Genomic DNA, 22,815 nt, shown 5'->3' with positions numbered 1-22,815 from the left:
TCATATTCACATACTCTTCAATGATCTCAAACTCATATTTTAATTCATGACCATTGCTATTACTATTAAAACATGACTTAAATAGCAGTGCATGCTAAAGAAACAGTCTAAAGTCACATAATCACAGATGAATTAGATGATAAAACAACATCTTTGTATTAGTGGGTCTGATGAAATCGAGTCCCACAAAAAAGTTTAATTTTGTCAACATAAAAACTGGTGCTAAAAATCTGATGCACAACAGTGACAAACAGGTTTTGGATAAACCTTTACTTCAACTGAACATACCTGAGAACCCTTTGCAAATGCAGAAAGCAAACAAAGAGAAATGACTTGTGATGTCAAACAGAAAATACATAGAGGAAAATAAAGTCAGAGCTTGTCTTTATTGGTCCTAGCTAGGCACTTCAAATGGCACTCAAATCCTTCCTCTAATGTACAACACTGAGAATGATGCTTCACTAACCATACACATTTACTAACTGCTGACACAAATCCATTTAAGCTTATCTGAGTGTTTGCTCTCAATACATGGGAGCTCAGTACAAGTTGACTCGTGCAGTAAGAAGTAGTCCACAATAATCCACAGATTGATTGGTTTCCACAGCAGTTCCATGTAAGATTAAAATTGCTGGCAGCACCAACTGGCAGTAAGAGGTAACTACACTTTAAACTGCAATACCACAGTATACTGGAACATGTCATAAAACAACTTTGGGAATTGATTCTGAGGTTTTTGTTTGTCTCTTCCTGGTTGGGGAGAAGTGATCCGACAGACACTAGAAACTCGTATCATCAACTATTTGAGATCTATAGTGTCTAATTTAGTGCAGTTGTTAAAAACCTACTGTGCTTTCAGTTGAGATGAGCACATTTTAACATTTTAAGAAGGATCTTAAGAAATTCCACTAGAGCAGGTATATCCCAACCATATTCCATAACACACACACACACACACACACACACACAAAATATACAGGAAAATTTTACAGCTGGCTCCCCTGTTTTCTTCTTCAGCTGTAAATGTTCTCTTGGCTCTGGTCTTTAGACCCATGAGGTTGTTTATTCAGTTCATTCAATCATATGATTCAGTAAAACTATGGCAGCTCTTGCATTATCTTTATCTATGATGATCAAAAAAAACATACATTCTGAAAACCAACAGTTGTTCTCTGATCAATAGAATCGTTTGCGTCTGTTTTCTTTCCAGCGCCCATAAACAATTAGCCCTACCACTGCCAGCACACCCAGGCCCAGGATGGAGAAGAGCAGGGTGAAGAAGAACTGGACTCCACTCATCCCCTCTGCTTCCACTTCCACTGCAAAGCAAAGGGAGATGAGATTCATTATCAAACATATGTTCAGTTTATACAACCACTTCATGATGATGGATTTATTTTACTCCACAGCTCACTCCCCTGACAATTTTAAAATCAAAACAAAGCAAACCAGTAACGTTTGTTACTCTAGACAATAAAATGTGGTTATGCTACCATTCATTTTTGCTGAGAATCACAAACTGCCTATCTGGAGAGTTCCTGACACTGAATAAAGCATTGCATGTAGGGGTGTAACAATAAACGTATTTGTATTAAACTGTTCGGTATGAGGCTTTTGGTTGAATGCTGAATTATCCTATTACATTTGGAAAACAAAATCTACAAGCTAAACTGTGTTTTATATAATGTTCTCAGTGCCACTGCCCTCAACAAGGTAGCCCACAGGACGGAACAGGCAACGTGCTGTCTGCCCCTCCCACACTCAAACCAGAACATTCTACTCCTGAGAGACACACTGAGGGGCAGCTACACTAAGCTAGCTCATTGCAAAATAGTTACACCGTTATCAGAGCAGAAAGAGAAGATCCCCTGATAACCTACAGGTCTGGTGTTTGGAGCTACTTTGGTTTCACTGTGAATTATGAGTGTGATCGTGAGAGAGAGTGGTGAATAAAAACACACTGAGCCAAAGAACAAGCTGCCGCTCAGTTACAGACTCTCCTTAGCAGCTAAGCACTTGTACCAAGGCACAAGAGCTGCTGTGTGGCTATAGCCTCTTGTTCAGCAGCTAACCGCAGCTAATTTTAGCACAAAGCACACACCCACAGCAGTGAGCAGTATGAAATTTGACCTGAGAGACTGACAGGTCCGTTAGTGACAGCTGTTTAGCTTGTTGTGTTGTTTATGGCTGTGGCATTTAACAGAGGTATCTATTAATGTATTTATTAGACTGAAAGAGGTCAGGGAGCTTGTGAGACGTAGCAAACTCGTTGCTGACATACAGTGGTCAGTAGAAACAACACTGATACTATGCGCTCTAATGTCAGCAGAGGTGGGAAGTAACTAGTTACATTTACTCAGTTACATTTACTTGAGTAACTTTTTGGAAGAATTGTACTTTTCAGAGTAGTTTTAATGCAAAATACTTTTTACTTTTACTTGAGTTATATTGTTTTAAAGCAACAATATTCTTACTTGAGTACAATATTTGGCTACTCTACCCACCTCTGAGTACATAATTACATATATATAAAAATTAGTGGTAAAATATTGTTTATAAAAACAATAGTTGAAAAGGCTGTGCGTGCAATATTGGTCCATTTGGAAGAGGGGAAAGCTACGGAGCAGAAAGACATGTTTGTTTTAAATGCTCAGGTGGACCTGATTAATGTGAATGATGTGATGGGAAGAGTGAAGAAATAAAGAAACATCAATATGTCATATGAAAGTTTTTTTTCAACGTATTTCAGGGCTTAACGCTAACTTTTTTCCCAAGGAGCACATGTGCTCCTAAGTTAAAAAGTAAGGAGCACCCAAAGAACTTTAGGGGCACAATGTAAATTGATCAAATAATGTGTTTTCCATAATAAACGTGATGCAAATAGACATTTACAAGCAAAATTACTTAATGAATTTGTACACAAAATGTACAGAAAGGTAAAATCATCAAGTTTTGAAAAGTATTGCAATTTAATTTTGTCTTTAATGTTATTATCTTATATACAGTACAGGCCAAAAGTTTCTTACCTTCTTACCTTTCTTACACCTTCTCATTCAATGCGTTTTCTTTATTTTCATGACTATTTACATTGTAGATTCTCACTGAAGGCATCAAAACTATGAATGAACACGTGGAGTTATGTACTTAACAAAAAAAGGTGAAATAACTGAAAACATGTTTTATATTCTAGTTTCTTCAAAATAGCCACCCTTTGCTCTGATTACTGCTTTGCACACTCTTGGCATTCTCTCCATGAGCTTCAAGAGGTAGTCACCTGAAATGGTTTTCCAACAGTCTTGAAGGAGTTCCCAGAGGTGTTTAGCACTTGTTGGCCCCTTTGCCTTCACTCTGCGGTCCAGCTCACCCCAAACCATCTCGATTGGGTTCAGGTCCGGTGACTGTGGAGGCCAGGTCATCTGCCGCAGCACTCCATCACTCTCCTTCTTGGTCAAATAGCCCTTACACAGCCTGGAGGTGTGTTTGGGGTCATTGTCCTGTTGAAAAATAAATGATCGTCCAACTAAACGCAAACCGGATGGGATGGCATGTCGCTGCAGGATGCTGTGGTAGCCATGCTGGTTCAGTGTGCCTTCAATTTTGAATAAATCCCCAACAGTGTCACCAGCAAAACACCCCCACACCATCACACCTCCTCCTCCATGCTTCACAGTGGGAACCAGGCATGTGGAATCCATCCGTTCACCTTTTCTGCGTCTCACAAAGACACGGCGGTTGGAACCAAAGATCTCAAATTTGGACTCATCAGACCAAAGCACAGATTTCCACTGGTCTAATGTCCATTCCTTGTGTTTCTTGGCCCAAACAAATCTCTTCTGCTTGTTGCCTCTCCTTAGCAGTGGTTTCCTAGCAGCTATTTGACCATGAAGGCCTGATTGGCGCAGTCTCCTCTTAACAGTTGTTCTAGAGATGGGTCTGCTGCTAGAACTCTGTGTGGCATTCATCTGGTCTCTGATCTGAGCTGCTGTTAACTTGCCATTTCTGAGGCTGGTGACTCGGATGAACTTATCCTCAGAAGCAGAGGTGACTCTTGGTCTTCCTTTCCTGGGTCGGTCCTCATGTGTGCCAGTTTCGTTGTAGCGCTTGATGGTTTTTGCGACTCCACTTGGGGACACATTTAAAGCTCTTGCAATTTTCCGGACTGACTGACCTTCATTTCTTAAAGTAATGATGGCCACTCGTTTTTCTTTAGTTAGCTGATTGGTTCTTGCCATAATATGAATTTTAACAGTTGTCCAATAGGGCTGTCGTCTGTGTATTAACCTGACTTCTGCACAACACAACTGATGGTCCCAACCCCATTGATAAAGCAAGAAATTCCACTAATTAACCCTGATAAGGCACACCTGTGAAGTGGAAACCATTTCAGGTGACTACCTCTTGAAGCTCATCGAGAGAATGCCAAGAGTGTGCAAAGCAGTAATCAGAGCAAAGGGTGGCTATTTTGAAGAAACTAGAATACAAAACATGTTTTCAGTTATTTCACCTTTTTTTGTTAAGTACATAACTCCACATGTGTTCATTCATAGTTTTGATGCCTTCAGTGAGAATCTACAATGTAAATAGTCATGAAAATAAAGAAAACGCATTGAATGAGAAGGTGTGTCCAAACTTTTGGCCTGTACTGTATATTATCTTTGCAACATGATTATCTTATATAATGTTATTACTATCCTAAAACATTCTCCAGGTCCTCTGAAACTCTGCAGGACTTATTTCCACCCTGCCCAGCAGCGGTACCGTGGCGAACGGTCCCTAACTGCGGGGAGAACGGAGCAGGCTTCCCCGGAGGTCCGCCGCTTTTCCCGGTCCCTCTTCTCTGCCACACTTTGACTTATTCCCACCCAGCCGACAGCCTGACCGTGGAGAACGGTCCCTAACTGCGGGGAGAACGGAGCAGGCTTCCCCGGAGGTCCGCCGCTTTTCCCGGTCCCTTTTCTCTGCCACACTTTGACTTATTCCCACCCAGCCGACAGCCTGGCCGTAGAGAAAGGTCCCTAACTGCATCAATAAGTGATTAACATAGGGGGGATCAAAATAAAATAAATAAATAAAATAAAAATCAACCAGCCACCCTCCTCCCCTGACAAGTAAAGAACAGTCCCTTCATAAGTAAAGAACAGTCCCTAAAGTGCGCTGAGGTTCGTGGACCGTTACCTGCCACAAAGACAGAAATGTGAACGGCTCGTTTCTCCTCTGACACGCCACATACCTATGTGCCGCCACGGCTCGGTTGTCCAGGTACTACTGGGCAGTCGTGACACTAACAAAAGAGGAAATTACTGGACCTGGAGTCTGACTTCTCTGTCGCCGGTAAGCTGTTATCTTGCGCACTATGATCCTCTGCCGTATTCCTGTCTGTGACCCCCGTTCAACCCACAACCGCCGTGGTAATAGGGGCCCCAGCGCCCACTCCACTAACTTGACGTGGAAATGAGCAGTAGTCTAGAAAACTAGCGAGGTTTTTTTGTTTTGTTTTGTTTTGGATTTTTTTGGAGGGCGTGCGCCCTCACATAGATTGCGCCCTGGGCGGTCGCCCACATTGCCCATAGCAAAAACCGTCCCTGCCTCCGCCACACTTTGACTTATTTCCACCCTGCCGACAGTGGGACTTATATTCATTGTGCCAACAGTGGCTTGGAAAACCGCCCATAACCGTGTCACACGGGGAAGAGGGAAGAGGGAAGGCGGCTGGAGTTCCTCCAATATTTGCGGTTAGATTATCATATTTTTTTATTGACAAAAATATAGGCTGCTTCGGCTGATTTTTTATGTGCACATGTGCCCCTAAATATTTTTTACAGTTCGCACACACCTATTTGTGTGAACCTATTTGTGAAACACTTGCTCTGTCGAGCCCTGTATTTACTGAAAAGCTACACTCAAACCCAGGTTACAAAACCTGTACAGATGCTCCTGCCAGAACCACAGTATAAGAACATACATGTCAAACATGTTAAACAATGGACTACACAATGAATTAGAACATGGCACTCTTAAATACTTGATTCTGATTGGTCAATCAACAAAATTCTGTGGTGTTTTTTTCTTGAGGTATCACCGCTGCTGTGCTGCTCCGTTGCTAGGGACGCCATAGCAATGGCCTTAGACTGAGGAGCATCAAAATCAGTTAACGTTAGTCCACACAGGCCAAATAGGATTGGAGTGGAAACGGAAACGTCCCTGCTGAATGTATACACATGCTGCTTTTTCTTTTTAATGATTATAACAGTGAAAAAAGGCCGACCCTGCTGTACAGGAACCAGTGAAGGGGAACAGGAACACTTTGCTGATGTTCAACCAGCTGTGTGTCAACGCATTGTGGGCAGATGAACGTTGTTTGACTTCTTCCGCAGCCCCCCAACAGCTGCCAGTCTGGGTGCTGGGAGCGGCACAGGGGTGAAGCTAAACACTGTTCATCTGCACACACTGTGTTACCTTGATTTCATTGCTGTGTTAGTCTGACATCCTGAATATATCCTTCAAATGCAGTTAGCGACAGTGGGAGCGCCATGCCAGTCTACCTCCAAAACTGAAAGTTTGTTGGACTTAGCAACAGTAACTAAGGGGGACGGGCCTTAGCGAAGGGTGAATTCAATATTAATTATCATTAGGCTGTCGTTGCCATGGATACAGAGTACAGACTAGGGATGGGAATTGATAGGATTTTATTGATATCAATGCCATTATCGATTCTTGTTTTTTTTTTTTAATTATATTTTTGATCACAGCATGAGGGATATACATATACAGAACACTAAACCCCACATCTCGGTTTCCCCTCACAGAAAGGAAAAAAAAACACAAAACTTGGCAATGTAGAGGGTACTATAAAAAGTCAAGTCTCTCAGAGTCCATACACACCAAGACATATTTCATAGGTGCCATCATCATGGCAAGTAATCCAACCAAAATTCTACTCATTACACTAATTGAAAACACTAAGTAGGCCTCCCATATCAATGAAACTGAAATAATTAGGTAGTCTTCCTACCATACTTCATGATGTAGGGAAGTTATAAACAAGTAGAAAAGGGAAACACTTCATGTCCCGATTTTCCTATCCTAAGTAGGGGCTGGTACCCTTATAAACAGTTAGAGAACCAAAATGATATCCAAACATATATCCTCATAACAAACAGAAACAAAACAAAAAAACAAAACAAAAACCTGACCAAACAAACAGACATAAAAGGTGGGAAGACCCCACTTACAACAAACAAGACAACAAAACAACACAAACTATTGCATTCAGGTCTTATCATTGTCACTATGCCTTACATTGGCCTAAGAAATTCTTAAAATCAAATTCTACATGAAATTGCCATATTTTTTTTTAAAAAGTCTGACGATCTGCCTTTACTCTTGTAATATATATTGTCAAGTTTAAGGTAGCTTGAGAGTTCATTCCACCAGTGGACTATTACTGGGGGTTTGGATTCTTTCCAATTTAAAGCTATACATTTCCTGGCTGCCAACATAGCAAGATCTATATATCTGCTTTGATATTTGTTCCACTTATCAGACATACTAGTTCCCAAAAGGCATAAACAAGGCGACAGAGAGACAGATACATGTAGACATTGAGATATCAACTTTGTAACAGAATTCCAAAAAAAAGGAAAGTGTGTCACATGACCAAAACATATGAAAAAATGTTCCTTTTTGTTTCTTATAGCGCCAGCAGAGAAATGACATCTCACTGTTCATTTTATGTAACTTTCCCTGGTGTATAATAAATCCTGTGTATCATCTTAAATAGGGCTAGTTTATGCCTTAGATTGTAAGAGCATTTATGAACTTGCCTACAAATGTAAGACCAATCCTCTCTCTGTATTTCCATATGAAGATCTTGTTCCCACTTACATCTTAAATTATCTGTATTTATAACAGAACATTCAACAAAAATACTGTAGACCTTAGAAATAACTTTTTCCTTGTTCTGCTCTTTATTGTTTAATATGACATCAATTTTTGATGGCATAGGTTCTTGAAGAGAACCATTCTCAGTAATTACCACATGTCTTAATTGAAAAAATCGTAATCCATATTTCTGTTGTAGCTGAACAAATGAAAGAAATGTCCCATTTTCAAACGGATGACAGAATTCCTGGATACCTTTATCATACCAAAATTTAAAAGTGTCATCCTTACAACATGTAATACTTGGATTCTTCCAAATTGGGGAAAAGGGAGAAAGGGAGATCTTATAGCCTAACAATTTATGAGACAATTTCCAGATACTAAGACTATTTATTATAACCGGATTCTTAGTAATTTTATCCACTTCTTTGAGCTCAATATAAGGTAAATGTTCTAAGCTGTATGGAAGGATATCCAAAGATTATATTCTTTTCCATGAGCATGAAATATTTAAAAACCATTGTTTAAATTGATTAAGCTGAGATGACAAAAAATAGTAATAAAAATTGGGAAGCTTCAGGCCACCAGATTCGTATGGTAAATGTAACACTGACATCCGAACACGTGGGGTTTTATTGTTCCTTATGAAGGAGGAAACTAAACTCTGTACTTTTTAAAAGAAAGATTGTGGTGGAATAATCGGAAGATTTTGAAATAAATATAAAAACTTGGGCAAAACAGACATTTTAACTATGTTAAACCTACCCACAAGAGAAATAGAAATTATCGATTCTGCTTATCGATCCGATTCTTTATCGATTCCCTTATAGCAAATTAGATGAGTTAATTTACTCCCATCACAAACTTTGGGTCAGGATGAATAGTTTTCTCATTTACAGTATGCCTTTATCTCTCACCACTTTCAAGTGACAGTCTTTTGAAATGTTGAAATGAAAATGGAATATTTTCCTCAATAAACTCTGGCACCTAAAGGGTTAAAATGGAGATTGTGCCCCTGTCATGTCTGCATGTAAGATGTAGACATGCACACACATCATGTTTCTGCGAGTGTGTGTGTGACAGCGGTTGCCATGGTAAATAAGTAGGTGCACCTAGCAGAAGAGCAGAGAGAGACAGACAGAACACAGATAAGAGACTTCTTTTAGTGGAGATTTAACTCCTTTAAGTTCTTCCCATTCCCAAACCGCTGGTCCAATCATCAAAATAAAGTAATGGTGAGAAAGAGAAAGTTATACAGAAGATCTGTTTAGCAGCAGTTGAGCTGGCATGTGTGCGTGTTTGAAGCCGATATGATAAACGGTGTAGGAGGGGATGTTTTTTGAGGAAGAGCACGTTTGAGGCGAAATCTTACTTTGAAAGGGCAAATAGCTCACTTCCTGTTGGATTTAGGTCATGGGTGTCATGGGGGTCAAACACGTGATTTGTAGGTCGAACACACTAGTTTTGGTTTGATCTGTCTATGACATTCCCACGTGCCGCAGTGGTCATTTTAGTGCACCTAGGTGGCGCTAGAGAGCCCATTTTGGCACTTTAGGGGTTAATAATGTGTATAATGAAGATTCTGCTGCTGTAATCTGTCCTTTAAAGATTGTGAGACACACACACAGTGTCTGTGTGTGCAGCCGTTGTCATGGCGATTAATGACTTGCATGCACCTGGGGGGGCACACAGAGAGCTCATGAGAGAGCAGATCAGCAAAGGCTGTTTAATATGGGATGAAATTTCTCGAACAAGTTCTTCCCATTCCCAAACCGTTGGTCCAATCATCAAAATAAAGTGATGGTGAGAGAGATCCACTTCTCGTGAACGCATGTGTCATGTTTTATATCTGTAGACTCAAAAATGTGGTCACACGAGCGAGTTACAAATGTGTTGCACCTCAGCTGTTTCCAGAAATTTCTCCTCTCAGTTTCCATGGGAGTGAATGAGAAAAAAATTGGCGCTCCCTTTGCTTTGGAGCCACTCAGCAAAAATGTGTACGTGTGACAGATTCCATGTCAACATATCTGTGACCAGGACACATTTTCCTATGTTTTTTGGTATAAATTGTGTCTGTACAGTGAAAATTGTGGCCGTATGAGCGAGTTGAAGAGAAAATTTCTTGATGAGTTTACAGCTGCTCTCCACTCTAGCGATGACATCACCCACACTAGCTCAGTGTGCCAGTAAACCCGGAACTCCGTTAGCGCTTTTAGCACTTTCAGTTCTCTCATCTAAAAGTCAATACGTTTTTTGAATGGGATTTTGGTAAAATGCCTCAAACAAGGTCTGTGGTTAACAAAAGCTTAAGCGAGTTTCAGGTTTTGTTCTACGACATAAAACACGTCAGTAAATACCCTACTTGTGAATTTTGAAGTTTTTACGTGTCGTAAAAAAGGTGGTTGCTAACAAGTTGCTCAATACAACTACAAACCCTGTCGGGGACAGTAAACGTCATCATTTATTTTATATTTATAAATTTTCCTTTATCTAGTGGCTCATGCGATCTCCACATGGCAACAGGGGAGTAGATGCAGCCAGCCAATCAGGAATTTGCGTTAGTGCGTAGTTAACGAGCTAGACCGTGGGGAAGTTACCTCCCTTTTTTGATTCTACTGCTGGTCTCCTCACTGTGTGCGTGGTGGTGACGGAGTTCAACGGTAGTGGCGAGCCAAGCCCAGTAGATGAGATGATCCTGAGTCATATGAACTGTGTTACCTTCTGGAACTGGTAGGACAAATGATTGCCAGTGTTTAAAGGACAAGTTCATAGACTATTATTTTATTTCATTTTCTTTTCTCTCTAAAACTAAAAAAAAAGAGAGAAAAAGAAACAAGGACTTTGAAACTGATTGTTGTTGTTGATTTTCAATTGTGAATATTGACATGTGATACAAATTGTTGAAAAAAAGACCCTCTTGATAAGAGGGTTATTCTTGAATATGTGAATTCATATGTGTGTTTAAGGTTAAAAAAAAAAATAAAGGACCACAGTAAAGAGAAAAAACCTTTAAAATACATAAGGTTCAGTGTAAAGTTTTTCAAATAGTTAAGTCAATAATTAAGTTTAAGTTTATTTACTTTATTAATCCCCCTGAGGGGAAATTCAATGTTTTCACTCCTGCTTGTCAATTACACACAGGTCCGAAAGACACACACATGCACAAACAGGACCTATACATGCACAAAGTGGAGAGATGTCAAGAGTGAGGGGGCTGCCCTTGGTGAGGCGCCCCGAGCGGTTGGGGGATTCGGTGCCTTGCTCAAGGGCACCTCGGCAGTGCCCAGGAGGTGAACTGGCACCTCTCCAGCCACCAGTCCACGCTCCATATTTTGGTCCGACAGGGACTCGAACAGGCGACCCCTCCGGTTCCCAACCCAAGTCCCTATGGACTGAGCTACTACCGCTCAGAATAAGTTAAGTTAAAAACAAGTTGTCTAAATAGGATTAAAAAAAAATCTAAATAGAAAAAAAAACACATAAAGGGTGATCGAACCTGCAATTTAAAAGAAGCTAAAAAGTTAAAAGGTTGTTAAATGCTCTTAAAAGCTTAAAAACAAGAGTTCCATTTCATTTAAACATTTAAAAGGGTGAATTAACTATTCATACCAATTTAAAAAGGGTTTTAAAGGTAATAAGACGGTGATTAATCCTTGTGTGTGAAAGGGATGTGTTGTGATCAATCAATTGTGTTAAAGGAACGAAACACATTGACTTTGTTTATTGTTTTTTTGTTTCATGCATTTTTCCTGTTGTCAAACAAAAATAATACAATGCAACTTTTCCTTTAAAACTTACCTGCTGTCCATGAGTGTCATTTTAGTTTTGCTACTCAACTGCTTTTGGTTAATTTTTCATCTCTCCAGTGAGTGAACCTAAAAACTTCTGATGTACTGGTCCAATTAGTTGTTTATTCTATAGAGGTAGAATCTGTGCCACTTGGTACCTAACACAGTTAGTTGGGGCTGAGCCCGGGTTACACTGTTCATTATGTATGACTGCAGATGAAAATTAGCCTGTATGGCTAAATCTGGCACATTTACGTGACTTAAGTGATCATGTTAATTAATGTGCACTGTCCCTTCTTAAATAAAATAAACATAATCATAAACATGTTGAAAAACACGGCGGAAGAATAATAATAATAAGAAAAATAAAGAATTTTGGTAACAGAAGAACATAGGGTTTGAATGCTTTCAGCATTCACACCCAATAAATAAATAAAATAAAACTCAACCAGCCACCCTCCTCCGCTGACAAGTTAAGAACAGTCCCTTAAGTGCGGTGAGGTTTGTGGAAATGTGAACGGCTCGTTTCTCCTCTGACACTTAACATACCTGTGTGCCGCCATGGCTCGGCTGTTCAGGTACTTTTGGGCAGTCATGACACCAAGTTGTTATGTTGCACTGCGGAGCACTATGGCCGCCGTATTTGACAGGAATACGTATTCCTGTCCGTGTCTGTGACCCCCATTCAAACCACAACTGGCAGGATTCGCCTTTTGTTTCTGCTGCTGGTTGAAATCTGTACTCACACAGTGTGTTGAATGATTTATTTTGCACGCACAAAACTATTTTTAGTCACAAATGCGAGTAACATTAAAATGCTCGCACAGTAGCGCCCTGTAGTGGAAAACAAATCACTGTAGAATTGGTGGTGTTTCCGCCCTTGCATGTAATTACAGTGCTGCATAAATTGCACGTCATGCTGTTCTGATGAGTGAATGTCATGAGTCTTTTTTGGTGAAGTGAAGCCAAGTTTTCGACCGCTTCTGTCTCTCCACCATTAGGTCTTCTTTGTTGTTGAACGTACTGCTGACTGATGAGCGTGATGTGTGTCATCAACGTAAATATTCGGCGTTATGAAAAGAATCGATAAGGGAATCGTTAAGCATAAAGGCTAATGATGTCGATGAATTGAACCAGTTGGAACTGGTTCTCGATTCCCATCCCTAGTACAGACACATTTCTTTTTGCGATTTTTGAATCAATAAAACATGCTTTAATCATTATTTCGTGTCACATCACTGAATGTTTTAGTAGTAAGCCATGTTCTAAGCGGGATAATGTACAGTGAGCCAGTGACAGTTGACAGTCATTCCCCTGTCTGGAGTTATTTTTCAACAGTCACTGGCTCACTAAACGTTATCCCTTACTTAATGCATCTGTCTATGCGCAGGCATAGACAGATGGTATCCGTCCTCTTGATGTCCGTCCTCCTGCCGCAGTTGGTGGGAGTATGAGGCGCCAATAGCCAGGTGCGTATGGAGTTATATTTGTCTCATTAATAACTGTAAATGCACAGAGGGTGATCTACAAATATTTCTTGATCTGCACACGTTTCATAATTATGTGTGTGAACAGATTGACAATCTGTGTGTAAATGTGTAATCTGTAAATATAAAACACAATCCACAAATACAAAAAATATCTGTGAATACATTAAATTAATTTGCAAATAAATGAAAAGCATTTGTGAATATCTTCCTAACATTTACAACTTTCGAACAGGCATTTGTGAACTCAGCTTTTATTTGTGAATCGAAAAAATATTTGTGGATCTCAGTTCTACACGTGTGGATTTGCTTTTTACACACACGGATTTTTGAGACAAACTTTCTGCCGGTCCGAATGAAAATGCACTCGTATCACTCGGCCATCTTTGGACAGCACGTGATCACCCAGCTGATGACGTTATTTCCGCATGTGAAAGTAAGAGCATGCAGTCTTTCTATGAGCTGTTTTTTGTTGTTGTTTTTTTTAATAATAATCAGCGATAAGTAACGTGCATTCATTGTTTTATGTTAATGTCATACAGTGAGTATTAGTGTGTGTTTATTTGTTCTATGTATCTGGCACACACTTTTGTTTGTGTGTTTGAGTATGAAAGGCACGGTGGCTTGGCTGCTTCTTCAGTTGGCAGTTATCAGCCAACTCATCCTTTGTATTTTTCATTTCGAGTAGGATTAAAGTCACAAAGCACTTCACATCTTATTATTAGTGTACTCATACTAATGTAGTTGTAATGTCTGTGCTGACCGCACCGTGTTTAGTTAGGTTACATCTTTTCAGTGAGGTTACGTTAACTGTTGTAAGATATGACAAGTGGCAACACCCTGGTTAAGGTCTTTGATAGAACAGCTGTTGGTGTTGGTAGCTCTTTTTGTTTAGAAATGTAATATTGTAGTTGTATTGTTCATTGTTAATATGTAGATTGCGCTAAGCTAACGTTAGCTACTGAAATAGCATCTGCTGCCATGGCAACAGTAAACATTTATGTTGCGGGCTGGGGGGACGAAAGCAGGGTGCAGCATTTTATACATTGTAAATAGACCAGAAGTCAATACCATCCAACCTGTAAAGAGGGCCACGGTAGAAGATGCTGGTGAATGACATCCAGACATCTCTCCACAACCTTTCAATGCTAGTGTAGTCAGCACAAAATTATGGGGTTTAAGATTTAGACATTTTCAGCACAGCATTTAAAAGACCATTTTATCGTTAAACAATAGAAAATAAATACAGCTATTCATAAAATATATTTGTATTCATAAGAATGAATAAAAATGCAAAATATTAGTGTACCTACATCTGATCTAACCCATGCAGTCTATGTTCTAACTGCTGAGTTTTCTAGTTTCAATAGAGCCATAAGTCATGATGACACAAAAACACTTTCAATTCAATTCAATTTTATTTATAAAGCCCAATATCACAAATCACAATTTGCCTCACAGGGCTTTACAGCATATGACATTCCTCTGTCCTTTGGACCCTCACAGCGGATAAGGAAAAACTCCCCCAAAAAACCCCTTTAACGGGGAAAAGAAACGGTAGAAACCTCAGGAAGAGCAACTGAGGAGGGATCCCTCTTCCAGGACGGACAGACGTGCAATAGATGTCGTACAGAACAGATCAGCATAATAAATTAACAGTAATCCGCATGACACAATGAGACAGAGAGAGAGAGAGAGAGAGAGAGAGAGAGAGAGAGAGAGAGAGAGACAGAGAGAGAGATGCAGGTAATGACAGTAGCTTACAACAACATTATTGAAAGTAATAATATTATAGTTATAGTTCTGGCTACTGTGGTACAAAATGTTTAAAGTATGTATTAATATCTGGCAGTATACATGTGTGACAATAGTCATATGTGTATAATAACAGTAGAAGTATGACTAATGACTAATGATGGTAGCAGCAGCAGGAGGCATCTGGCAGGACCACGGCAGCAGCACAACCACACATGTCACACTATCCAGGCACCGCTGCGATATGAGTTAATCTGAGAGACAGTGGAGCACAAAGGCTCTGGAGAAGAAGCCGAGTTAGTGACATCCAGAATGGCCGAGTTAGCAAGATGCAGTAATAGAATACGAGAGAGAGAGAGAGAGAGAGAGAGAGAAGGAGAGAAGGTGCCCGGTGTATTATAGGGGGGTCCTCCGGCAGACTAGGCCTAAGTCAGCCTAACTAGGGGCTGGTACAGGGCAAGCCTGAGCCAGCCCTAACTATAAGCTTTATCAAAGAGGAAAGTCTTAAGTCTAGTCTTAAATGTGGAGACGGTGTCTGCCTCCCGGACCGTAACAGGAAGATGATTCCACAGGAGAGGAGCCTGATAGCTGAAGGCTCTAGCTCCTGATCTACTTTTGGAGATTTTAGGGACCACGCGTAACCCTGCATTCTCTGAGCGCAGTGTTCTGGTGGGATAATATGGCACTATGAGCTCTCTAAGATATGACGGAGCTTGACCATTTAGAGCTTTATAAGTTAACAGTAGGATTTTATATTCAATTCTGGATTTTACAGGGAGCCAGTGCAGAGAAGCTAAAACAGGAGAAATATGATCTCGTTTCTTAGTTCCTGTTAGTACACGTGCTGCTGCATTCTGAATTAGCTGGAGAGTTTTTAAGGACTTACTAGAGCTACCTGATAATAGAGAGTTACAGTAATCCAGCCTAGAGGTAACAAAAGCGTGGACCAATTTTTCTGCATCTTTTCGGGTCAGGATAGGCCTAATTTTTGCAATATTACGCAGATGAAAAACTGCAGTCCGTGAGGTTTGTTTTAAATGAGAATTAAAAGACAAATCTTGATCAAATATTACTCCGAGGTTTCTTACGGTAGTGTTAGAGGCCAGAGCAATGCCATCTAGAGAAACTATGTCATCAGATAAAGAGTCTCCAAGTTGTTTGGGGCCAAGAACAATAACTTCAGTTTTGTCTGAATTTAACATCAGGAAATTGGTGCTCATCCAAGTTTTTATGTCTTTAAGGCAGTTATGGAGTTTAGTTAATTGATTACTTTCTCCTGGCTTCATCGATAAATACAACTGAGTATCATCCGCATAACAATGGAAATTTACAGAGTGATTTCTAATGATGTTACCTAAAGGAAGCATATATAGAGTAAATAGGATTGGTCCGAGCACAGAACCTTGCAGAACTCCAAAACAAACTTTGGTACGTAAGGATGATTCATTATGAACGTCAACAAACTGAAAACGATCAGATAAATAAGATTTAAACCAGCTTAGTGCAGAACCTTTTAGGCCAATTAAGTGATCCAGTCTCTGCAGTAGAATTTGATGGTCAATTGTGTCAAACGCCGCACTAAGATCTAATAAAACAAGTACAGAGACAAGTCCTTTGTCTGAAGCAACCAGAAGGTCATTTGTAATTTTAACTAGTGCTGTCTCAGTGCTATGATGCACTCTAAATCCTGACTGAAATTCCTCAAATAAATTATTATCATGGAGAAAATCACACAGCTGGTCTGCGACTACTTTCTCAAGGATCTTTTACATGAAGGGAAGATTAGATATTGGTCCATAGTTGGCTAACACCTCTGGATCCAGGGTGGGCTTTTTTAGTAGAGGTTTAATTACAGCTACCTTAAAAGACTGTGGTACATAGCCTGTTAATAAGGATATATTGATCATATCTAATATATGAGTGTTAACTAAAGGAAAGACCTCCTTAAGTAGCCTAGTTGGGATGGGGTCTAAGAGACACGATGATTTAGATGAAGAAATCACTGCTGTCAATTCTTGAAGAGAAATTGGGGAGAAGCAATCTAAATATATATTAGGTTTTACAGCTGTGTTTGAGATTAGATATGTACTATCTGAGGACAGGAGGTCATGAATTTTGCCTCTAATAGTTAGAATTTTGTCATTAAAAAAGCTCATAAAATCATTACTGCTAAGGGCTAAAGGAATAGAAGGCTCAATAGAGCTTTGACTCTCAGTCAGCCTGGCTACAGTGCTGACTGAGAAGTATTGTCTTCTATTAATGCTAATTCTACTTTGACCAGTAGATGGCGGTAGCAGGTCTGCTGGCCAAACAAAGACAAATGCCAACTGATTATACATATAGAAAATACCAATTATGCTAAAAACAACAAATGGGGTGCATGATTACAATAAATGCAATGGTAAGTGAAACATGACACAAGTTATCTTTTACAGGTTGGATGGTACTGACTTCTGGTCTATTAACAATCTCCGTCCTTCAAATGCCACTATGATGGACATACCCATATCACTTTCAAATTTCACTATTAATGATAATGTAGCATTTAATTTTAAATAGGAAACAATCGTTAATTTGTTAATGTGTTTATATGATTTAATCTCGACTACCTTTTCAGGGTATATGCAGGAATCATGAGGTTAATTTCAATACCTTTTTAAGACTTTTTTAAGACCTTCCAAAAAAACCTCATCGCCACTTCAAGCTGTCGTTAGCAGCAACGCATCTTTAACTTACTAAACAGTTTTAGTTTGCAATTAAATCTATGGAGCACAAACATACAACAGAACTCAGATGAGAAGGAATAAAGCTTGAAAGAATAAATTAAACCAAAGGCAGGTTTATTAAAATACACCTTAGTTCATAACAAGTAACACAGCTCTACAGCTCAACATCAGCTATTCAAGGCCAACTTGCTGAAAACAACAACCTTATGGGTAGCCCCTTACATGTGGGATTTAGGGCTGACCCAAAAAATTTGAAGCTTCAAAGCTTCGTTCGATGGCACGGGATTTGATTGTGGAAAAAAAAAAAAAAAAAAAATCGAATATTCTGCCTATTTTTTCTCCGTTTTTTTTGGGGGACCTTGAAGGCAACACTAATCATGCTGTCCGTTTACGGTTGTTTATTTCCCCTTTAGCCATATGTAAACTCAAAGAACGAGAAGCAATGTATGTTAGGCATATAAGATTTCATGTTCCAGTTCCAGTTTTGTGTTTTTAATTGATTGATTGTTTTTGGTTGGTTATTAAAAAAGAAAACATCTCCGACAAGGAAATAGAAAGCCTGACGTGCAATGAATGGAGACCTATTATCCTGCTTGAACACAGACTACTAAATTCTTTCAACAATGTGACTCAAAATAATGATAAAATAGATTTTACTGATGTAAAATAATATGCTGATGGTGACATTTTCCACCAGTCCGCTGCGCTCTGAGGGCCGAATGAAAGAATGAACTGTGGCTGCTGATAGCACCTTGAATTGCACTTCACTTGCACCCACAGTTTGCTCCGTCTTAACGTCCTATTCACAAAGGATATTGCTATATAATTGATATAATGATTCTTTCTCTGAACTTTTTGGACAATTCTTTTGACTTAGCCATATTTCTAACATGCAATCAAACGTCACTCTCAACAAAACCCTAGCCAGTCCAGGTATTTATGTGTTCTGTCACAAGCACACCTGAACTAATGAAGCCCTTGATTAGTTGTACCAGGTGTGCTTGAAACAGGGGGTTGAATAATTGTGATTAGTTGCATCAGGTGTGCTTGAGACAGGGGGTTGAATAATTTTGAGACTGCAGTAGTGATAAAAAGTAGCATTTTGTGTTGAATTTGGATAAAAACCATGGTAATATTAGTTTTATTAAACTATTTCAACTGTTCTTGTCTACTTTGTTTATTGCAAACCGCTGAAAAATTGTACATTTTGCCAATAAGCCTAATATGCAATGGGGGTTGAATAATTTTGATTGCAACTGTAAATACGTGCAAATAACACCGGAGCACCGAGACGCAATCTGCTTGGCAGCACAGTTAGTGGAGCATTTCACCCTCTGCGCGTGCTTTGTGAATTAGACAGTATCTGTTTGCTCCATTTTTACCGGTTTAGCGGCCACAAAAGCCACACAATCCTTTTGTGAATTCGGCCCTGAGTCTGGTGTCAGTGACACATGCTGCTCTGAGTTGCGTATCTGTCTGCTTGCACTGCAGTGCGCGCCGAGAGTTTTAAATTTTAGTGTTAAATCAAAAGTTAAACACTACTTATCAGCAACCAGAAGTGCTTTTTCGTTTGTGAATATTTTTATCTTAATTCTAGGGTTGCAAGAAACTACCCTATCGCCATAATTTTTAAGTTATTAACTTTTTTTTTTTTCGCTCAGCCCCCACCCCAAGTGGCAGTCCGAGTGTGTCTACCTACACATCCTTGTTTGTAATAGTTGCGAGGAAAATAAATTATACATTCATGGATACTTTTTGTCAAAGCTTGAATGCCAAGAAAATTTAATACTTCATAAAATCACGATCAAGACTTTTTAATACTTTTTAAGGGCCTTAATTTTCCGACATTTGATTTATCAGCTTTTAATACTTTTTAAGACCCCGCGGACACCCTGTACTATATGTTTATGAATTATTTGTTGCAATTAAAAACGATTTTGACTAGCCTACTATTTGAATGTTGATTATTTGAAACAAATTTTCTTGGGCCTATAAATGAATGCCAATGAATCATGAAAGTAATATCTCAAGTTTTTTTTTTTGCACATCATCCTCTGACCACCAGAGTCTGTAAGACACAAGTGGTAAGAAGAGCACTGGCTTTCTGAAATAATCATCTTCTGAATAATATCACGTAACGTTTAGCCATCATCTCATTTCCCTTCACTGTCGCTCTCTACGCTGCAGCCACAGCGGGTTTCCACAGTGACCCCTGTCAACTACAGAGATTAAATAGTTGTCAGGCATTAACCCTTACATAAAATGCTGCACCCTGCTTTCGTCCCCCCAGCCCGCAACATGAATGTTTACTGTTGCCATGGCAACAGATGCTGTTTCAGTAGCTAACGTTAGCTTTGCAAAATCTAGATATTAACAATGAACAATACAACTACAATATTACATTTCTAAACAAAAAGAGCTACCAACACCAACAGCTGTTCTATCAAAGACCTTAACCAGGGTGTTGCCACTTGTCATATCTTACGACAGTTCCTTCAGTAACAGAGGTTTCCCATGCCGACTTTAACCTCTCCCGAATTGATCATCTTGTCGATAGCGCCGTAGGCTCACTGTGAACAACACTCGACTCTGTAGCTCCTCTTAAAAAGAAGTTAACAAAGCAAAGAAAGTTTGCTCCTTGGTATAACTCTCAAACCTGTAAGTTAAAACAAATATCGCGAAAATTTGAAAGGAATTGGCGATTAACCAAACTGGAAGAATCTTGTTTAATCTGGGCAGACAGTCTCAAAACGTATAAGAGGGGCCTCCGCAATGCCAGAGCAAACTATTACTCAGCATTAATAGAAGAAAACAAGAATAACCCCAGGTTTCTTTTCAGCACTGTAGCCAGGCTGACTGAGAGTCAAAGCTCTATTGAGCCTTGTATTCCTTAAGCCCTTCGCAGTAATGATTTTATGAGCTTTTTAATGACAAAATTCTAACTATTAGAGGCAAAATACATGATCTCCTGTCCTCAGATAGTACCTATCTAACCTCAAACAGCTGTAAGACCTAATATATATTTAGACTGCTTCTCCCCGATTTCTCTTCAAGAACTGACCACAGTGATTTCTTCATCTAAATCATTAACGTGTCTCTTAGACCCCATCCCAACTAGGCTACTTAAGGAGGTCTTACCTTTAGTTAACACTCATATATTAGATATGATCAATATATCCTTATTAACAGGCTATGTACCACAGTCTTTTGAGGTAGCTGTAATTAAACCTCTCCTACAAAAGCCCACCCTAGATCCAGAGGTGTTAGCCAACTATAGACCAATATCTAATCTTCCCTTTCTTTCAAAGATCCTTGAGAAAGTAGTCGCAGACCAGCTGTGTGATTTTCTCCATGATAATAATTTATTTGAGGAATTTCAGTCAGGATTTAGAGTGCATCATAGCACTGAGACAGCACTAGTTAAAATTACGAATGACCTTCTGATTGCTTCAGACAAAGGACTCGTCTCTGTACTTTTATTAGATCTTAGTGCGGCGTTTGACACAATTGACCATCAAATTCTACTGCAGAGACTGGAACACTTAATTGGCCTAAAAGGTTCTGCACTAAGCTGGTTTAAATCTTATTTATCTGATTGTTTTCAGTTTGTTCATGTTCATAATGAATCATCCTTACGTACTAAAGTTTGTTTTGGAGTTCCGCAAGGTTCTGTGCTCGGACCAATCCTATTTACTCTATATATGCTTCCTTTAGGTAACATCATTAGAAATCACTCTGTAAATTTCCATTGTTATGCGGATGATACACAGTTGTATTTATCGATGAAGCCAGGAGAAAGTAATCAATTAACTAAACTTCATAACTGCCTTAAAGACATAAAAACCTGGATGAGCACCAATTTCCTGATGTTATATTCAGACAAAACTGAAGTTATTATTATGGCATTGCTCTGGCCTCTAGCACTACCGTAAGAAACCTCGGAGTAATATTTGATCAAGATTTGTCTTTTAATTCTCATTTAAAACAAACGTCATGGACTGCATTTTTTCATCTGCGTAATATTGCAAAAATTAGGCCTATCCTGACCCGAAAAGATGCAGAAAAATTGGTCCACGCTTTTGTTACCTCTAGGCTGGATTACTGTAACTCTCTATTATCAGGTAGCTCTAGTAAGTCCTTAAAAACTCTCCAGCTAATTCAGAATGCAGCAGCACGTGTACTAACAGGAACTAAGAAACGAGATCATATTTCTCCTGTTTTAGTTTCTCTGCACTGGCTCCCTGTAAAATCCAGAATTGAATTTAAAATTCTACTGTTAACTTATAAAGCTATAAATGGTCAAGCTCCGTCATATCTTAGAGAGCTCATAGTGCCATATTATCCCACCAGAACACTGCGCTCAGAGAATGCAGGGTCAGAAGGGCCAGAGCCTTCAGCTATCAGGCTCCTCTCCTGTGGAATCATCTTCCTGTTGCGGTCCGGGAGGCAGACACCGTCTCCACATTTAAGACTAGACTTAAGACTTTCCTCTTTGATAAAGCTTATAGTTAGGGCTAGCTCAGGCTTGCCTTGTACCAGCCCCTAGTTAGGCTGACTTAGGCCTAGTCTGCCGGAGGACCCCCTATAATACACCGGGCACCTTCTCTCATTCTCTCTCTCATGTCCTATTACTGCATCTTGCTAACTCGGCCATTCTGGATGTCACTAACTCGGCTTCTTCTCCGGAGCCTTTGTGTTCCACTGTCTCTCAGGTTAACTCGTATTGCAGCGGTGCCTGGATAGTGTGACGTGTGTGGTTGTGCTGCTGCCGTGGTCGTGCCACATGCCTCCTGCTGCTGCTATCATTAGTCATACTTCTACTGTTATTATACACATGATTATTGTCACATATGTATACTATCAGATATTAATATATACAATGGTGGAAAAAAGTTTTCGGACACCCTTAAAATTTTACACAATCTCAAATATTATCATGAAATATTTGTGGAAAAATCTTTTTTGTGTTTCAAAAGGTGTGGCTGCATTAGACAGATACAAACAAATACAAATTATATTTTTTTTGTTTATTGTTTACAAGAAAAACTAACAAAACTAAATTCTTGACAGTTTCAATATGTCAGTTCTCAACATTGTTGCTATCAAAGTCAACAGATAACAGAGAATGTGTTCAAAACTGAACAAAAAATAAATAAACCATCACATCATCAAATTAAT

The 22,815-nt window shown here is 39.4% G+C and overlaps 1 protein-coding gene across 7 annotated transcripts in view; it reads right to left on the bottom strand.

Moving 5' to 3' along the window:
- Positions 1-22,815, bottom strand: part of LOC117252429 (VIP36-like protein) — a 174,074-nt gene that overhangs the window by 70,538 nt on the left and 80,721 nt on the right. For 6 of the 7 annotated variants that reach the window (XR_013492064.1, XM_033619299.2, XM_078171008.1 and 3 more), the window contains one exon: positions 1,234-1,319. The exons of the other annotated variant lie outside the window; for it this stretch is intronic. Coding sequence is in view for 5 of the 6 variants with exons in the window: in XM_033619299.2 (XP_033475190.2) it covers positions 1,234-1,319 (86 nt within the window). In the remaining variant the exon portion in view is untranslated. The remainder of the gene's footprint in view (positions 1-1,233; positions 1,320-22,815) is intronic. 7 annotated transcript variants of the gene reach the window in all.

Source organism: Epinephelus lanceolatus, chromosome 9 (assembly GCF_041903045.1).
Source record: "Epinephelus lanceolatus isolate andai-2023 chromosome 9, ASM4190304v1, whole genome shotgun sequence".
Classification (NCBI taxonomy): Eukaryota; Metazoa; Chordata; class Actinopteri; order Perciformes; family Serranidae; genus Epinephelus; species Epinephelus lanceolatus.
Note: the sequence above shows the minus strand (reverse complement) of the source record. Positions and strands in the feature narration are given on the sequence as shown.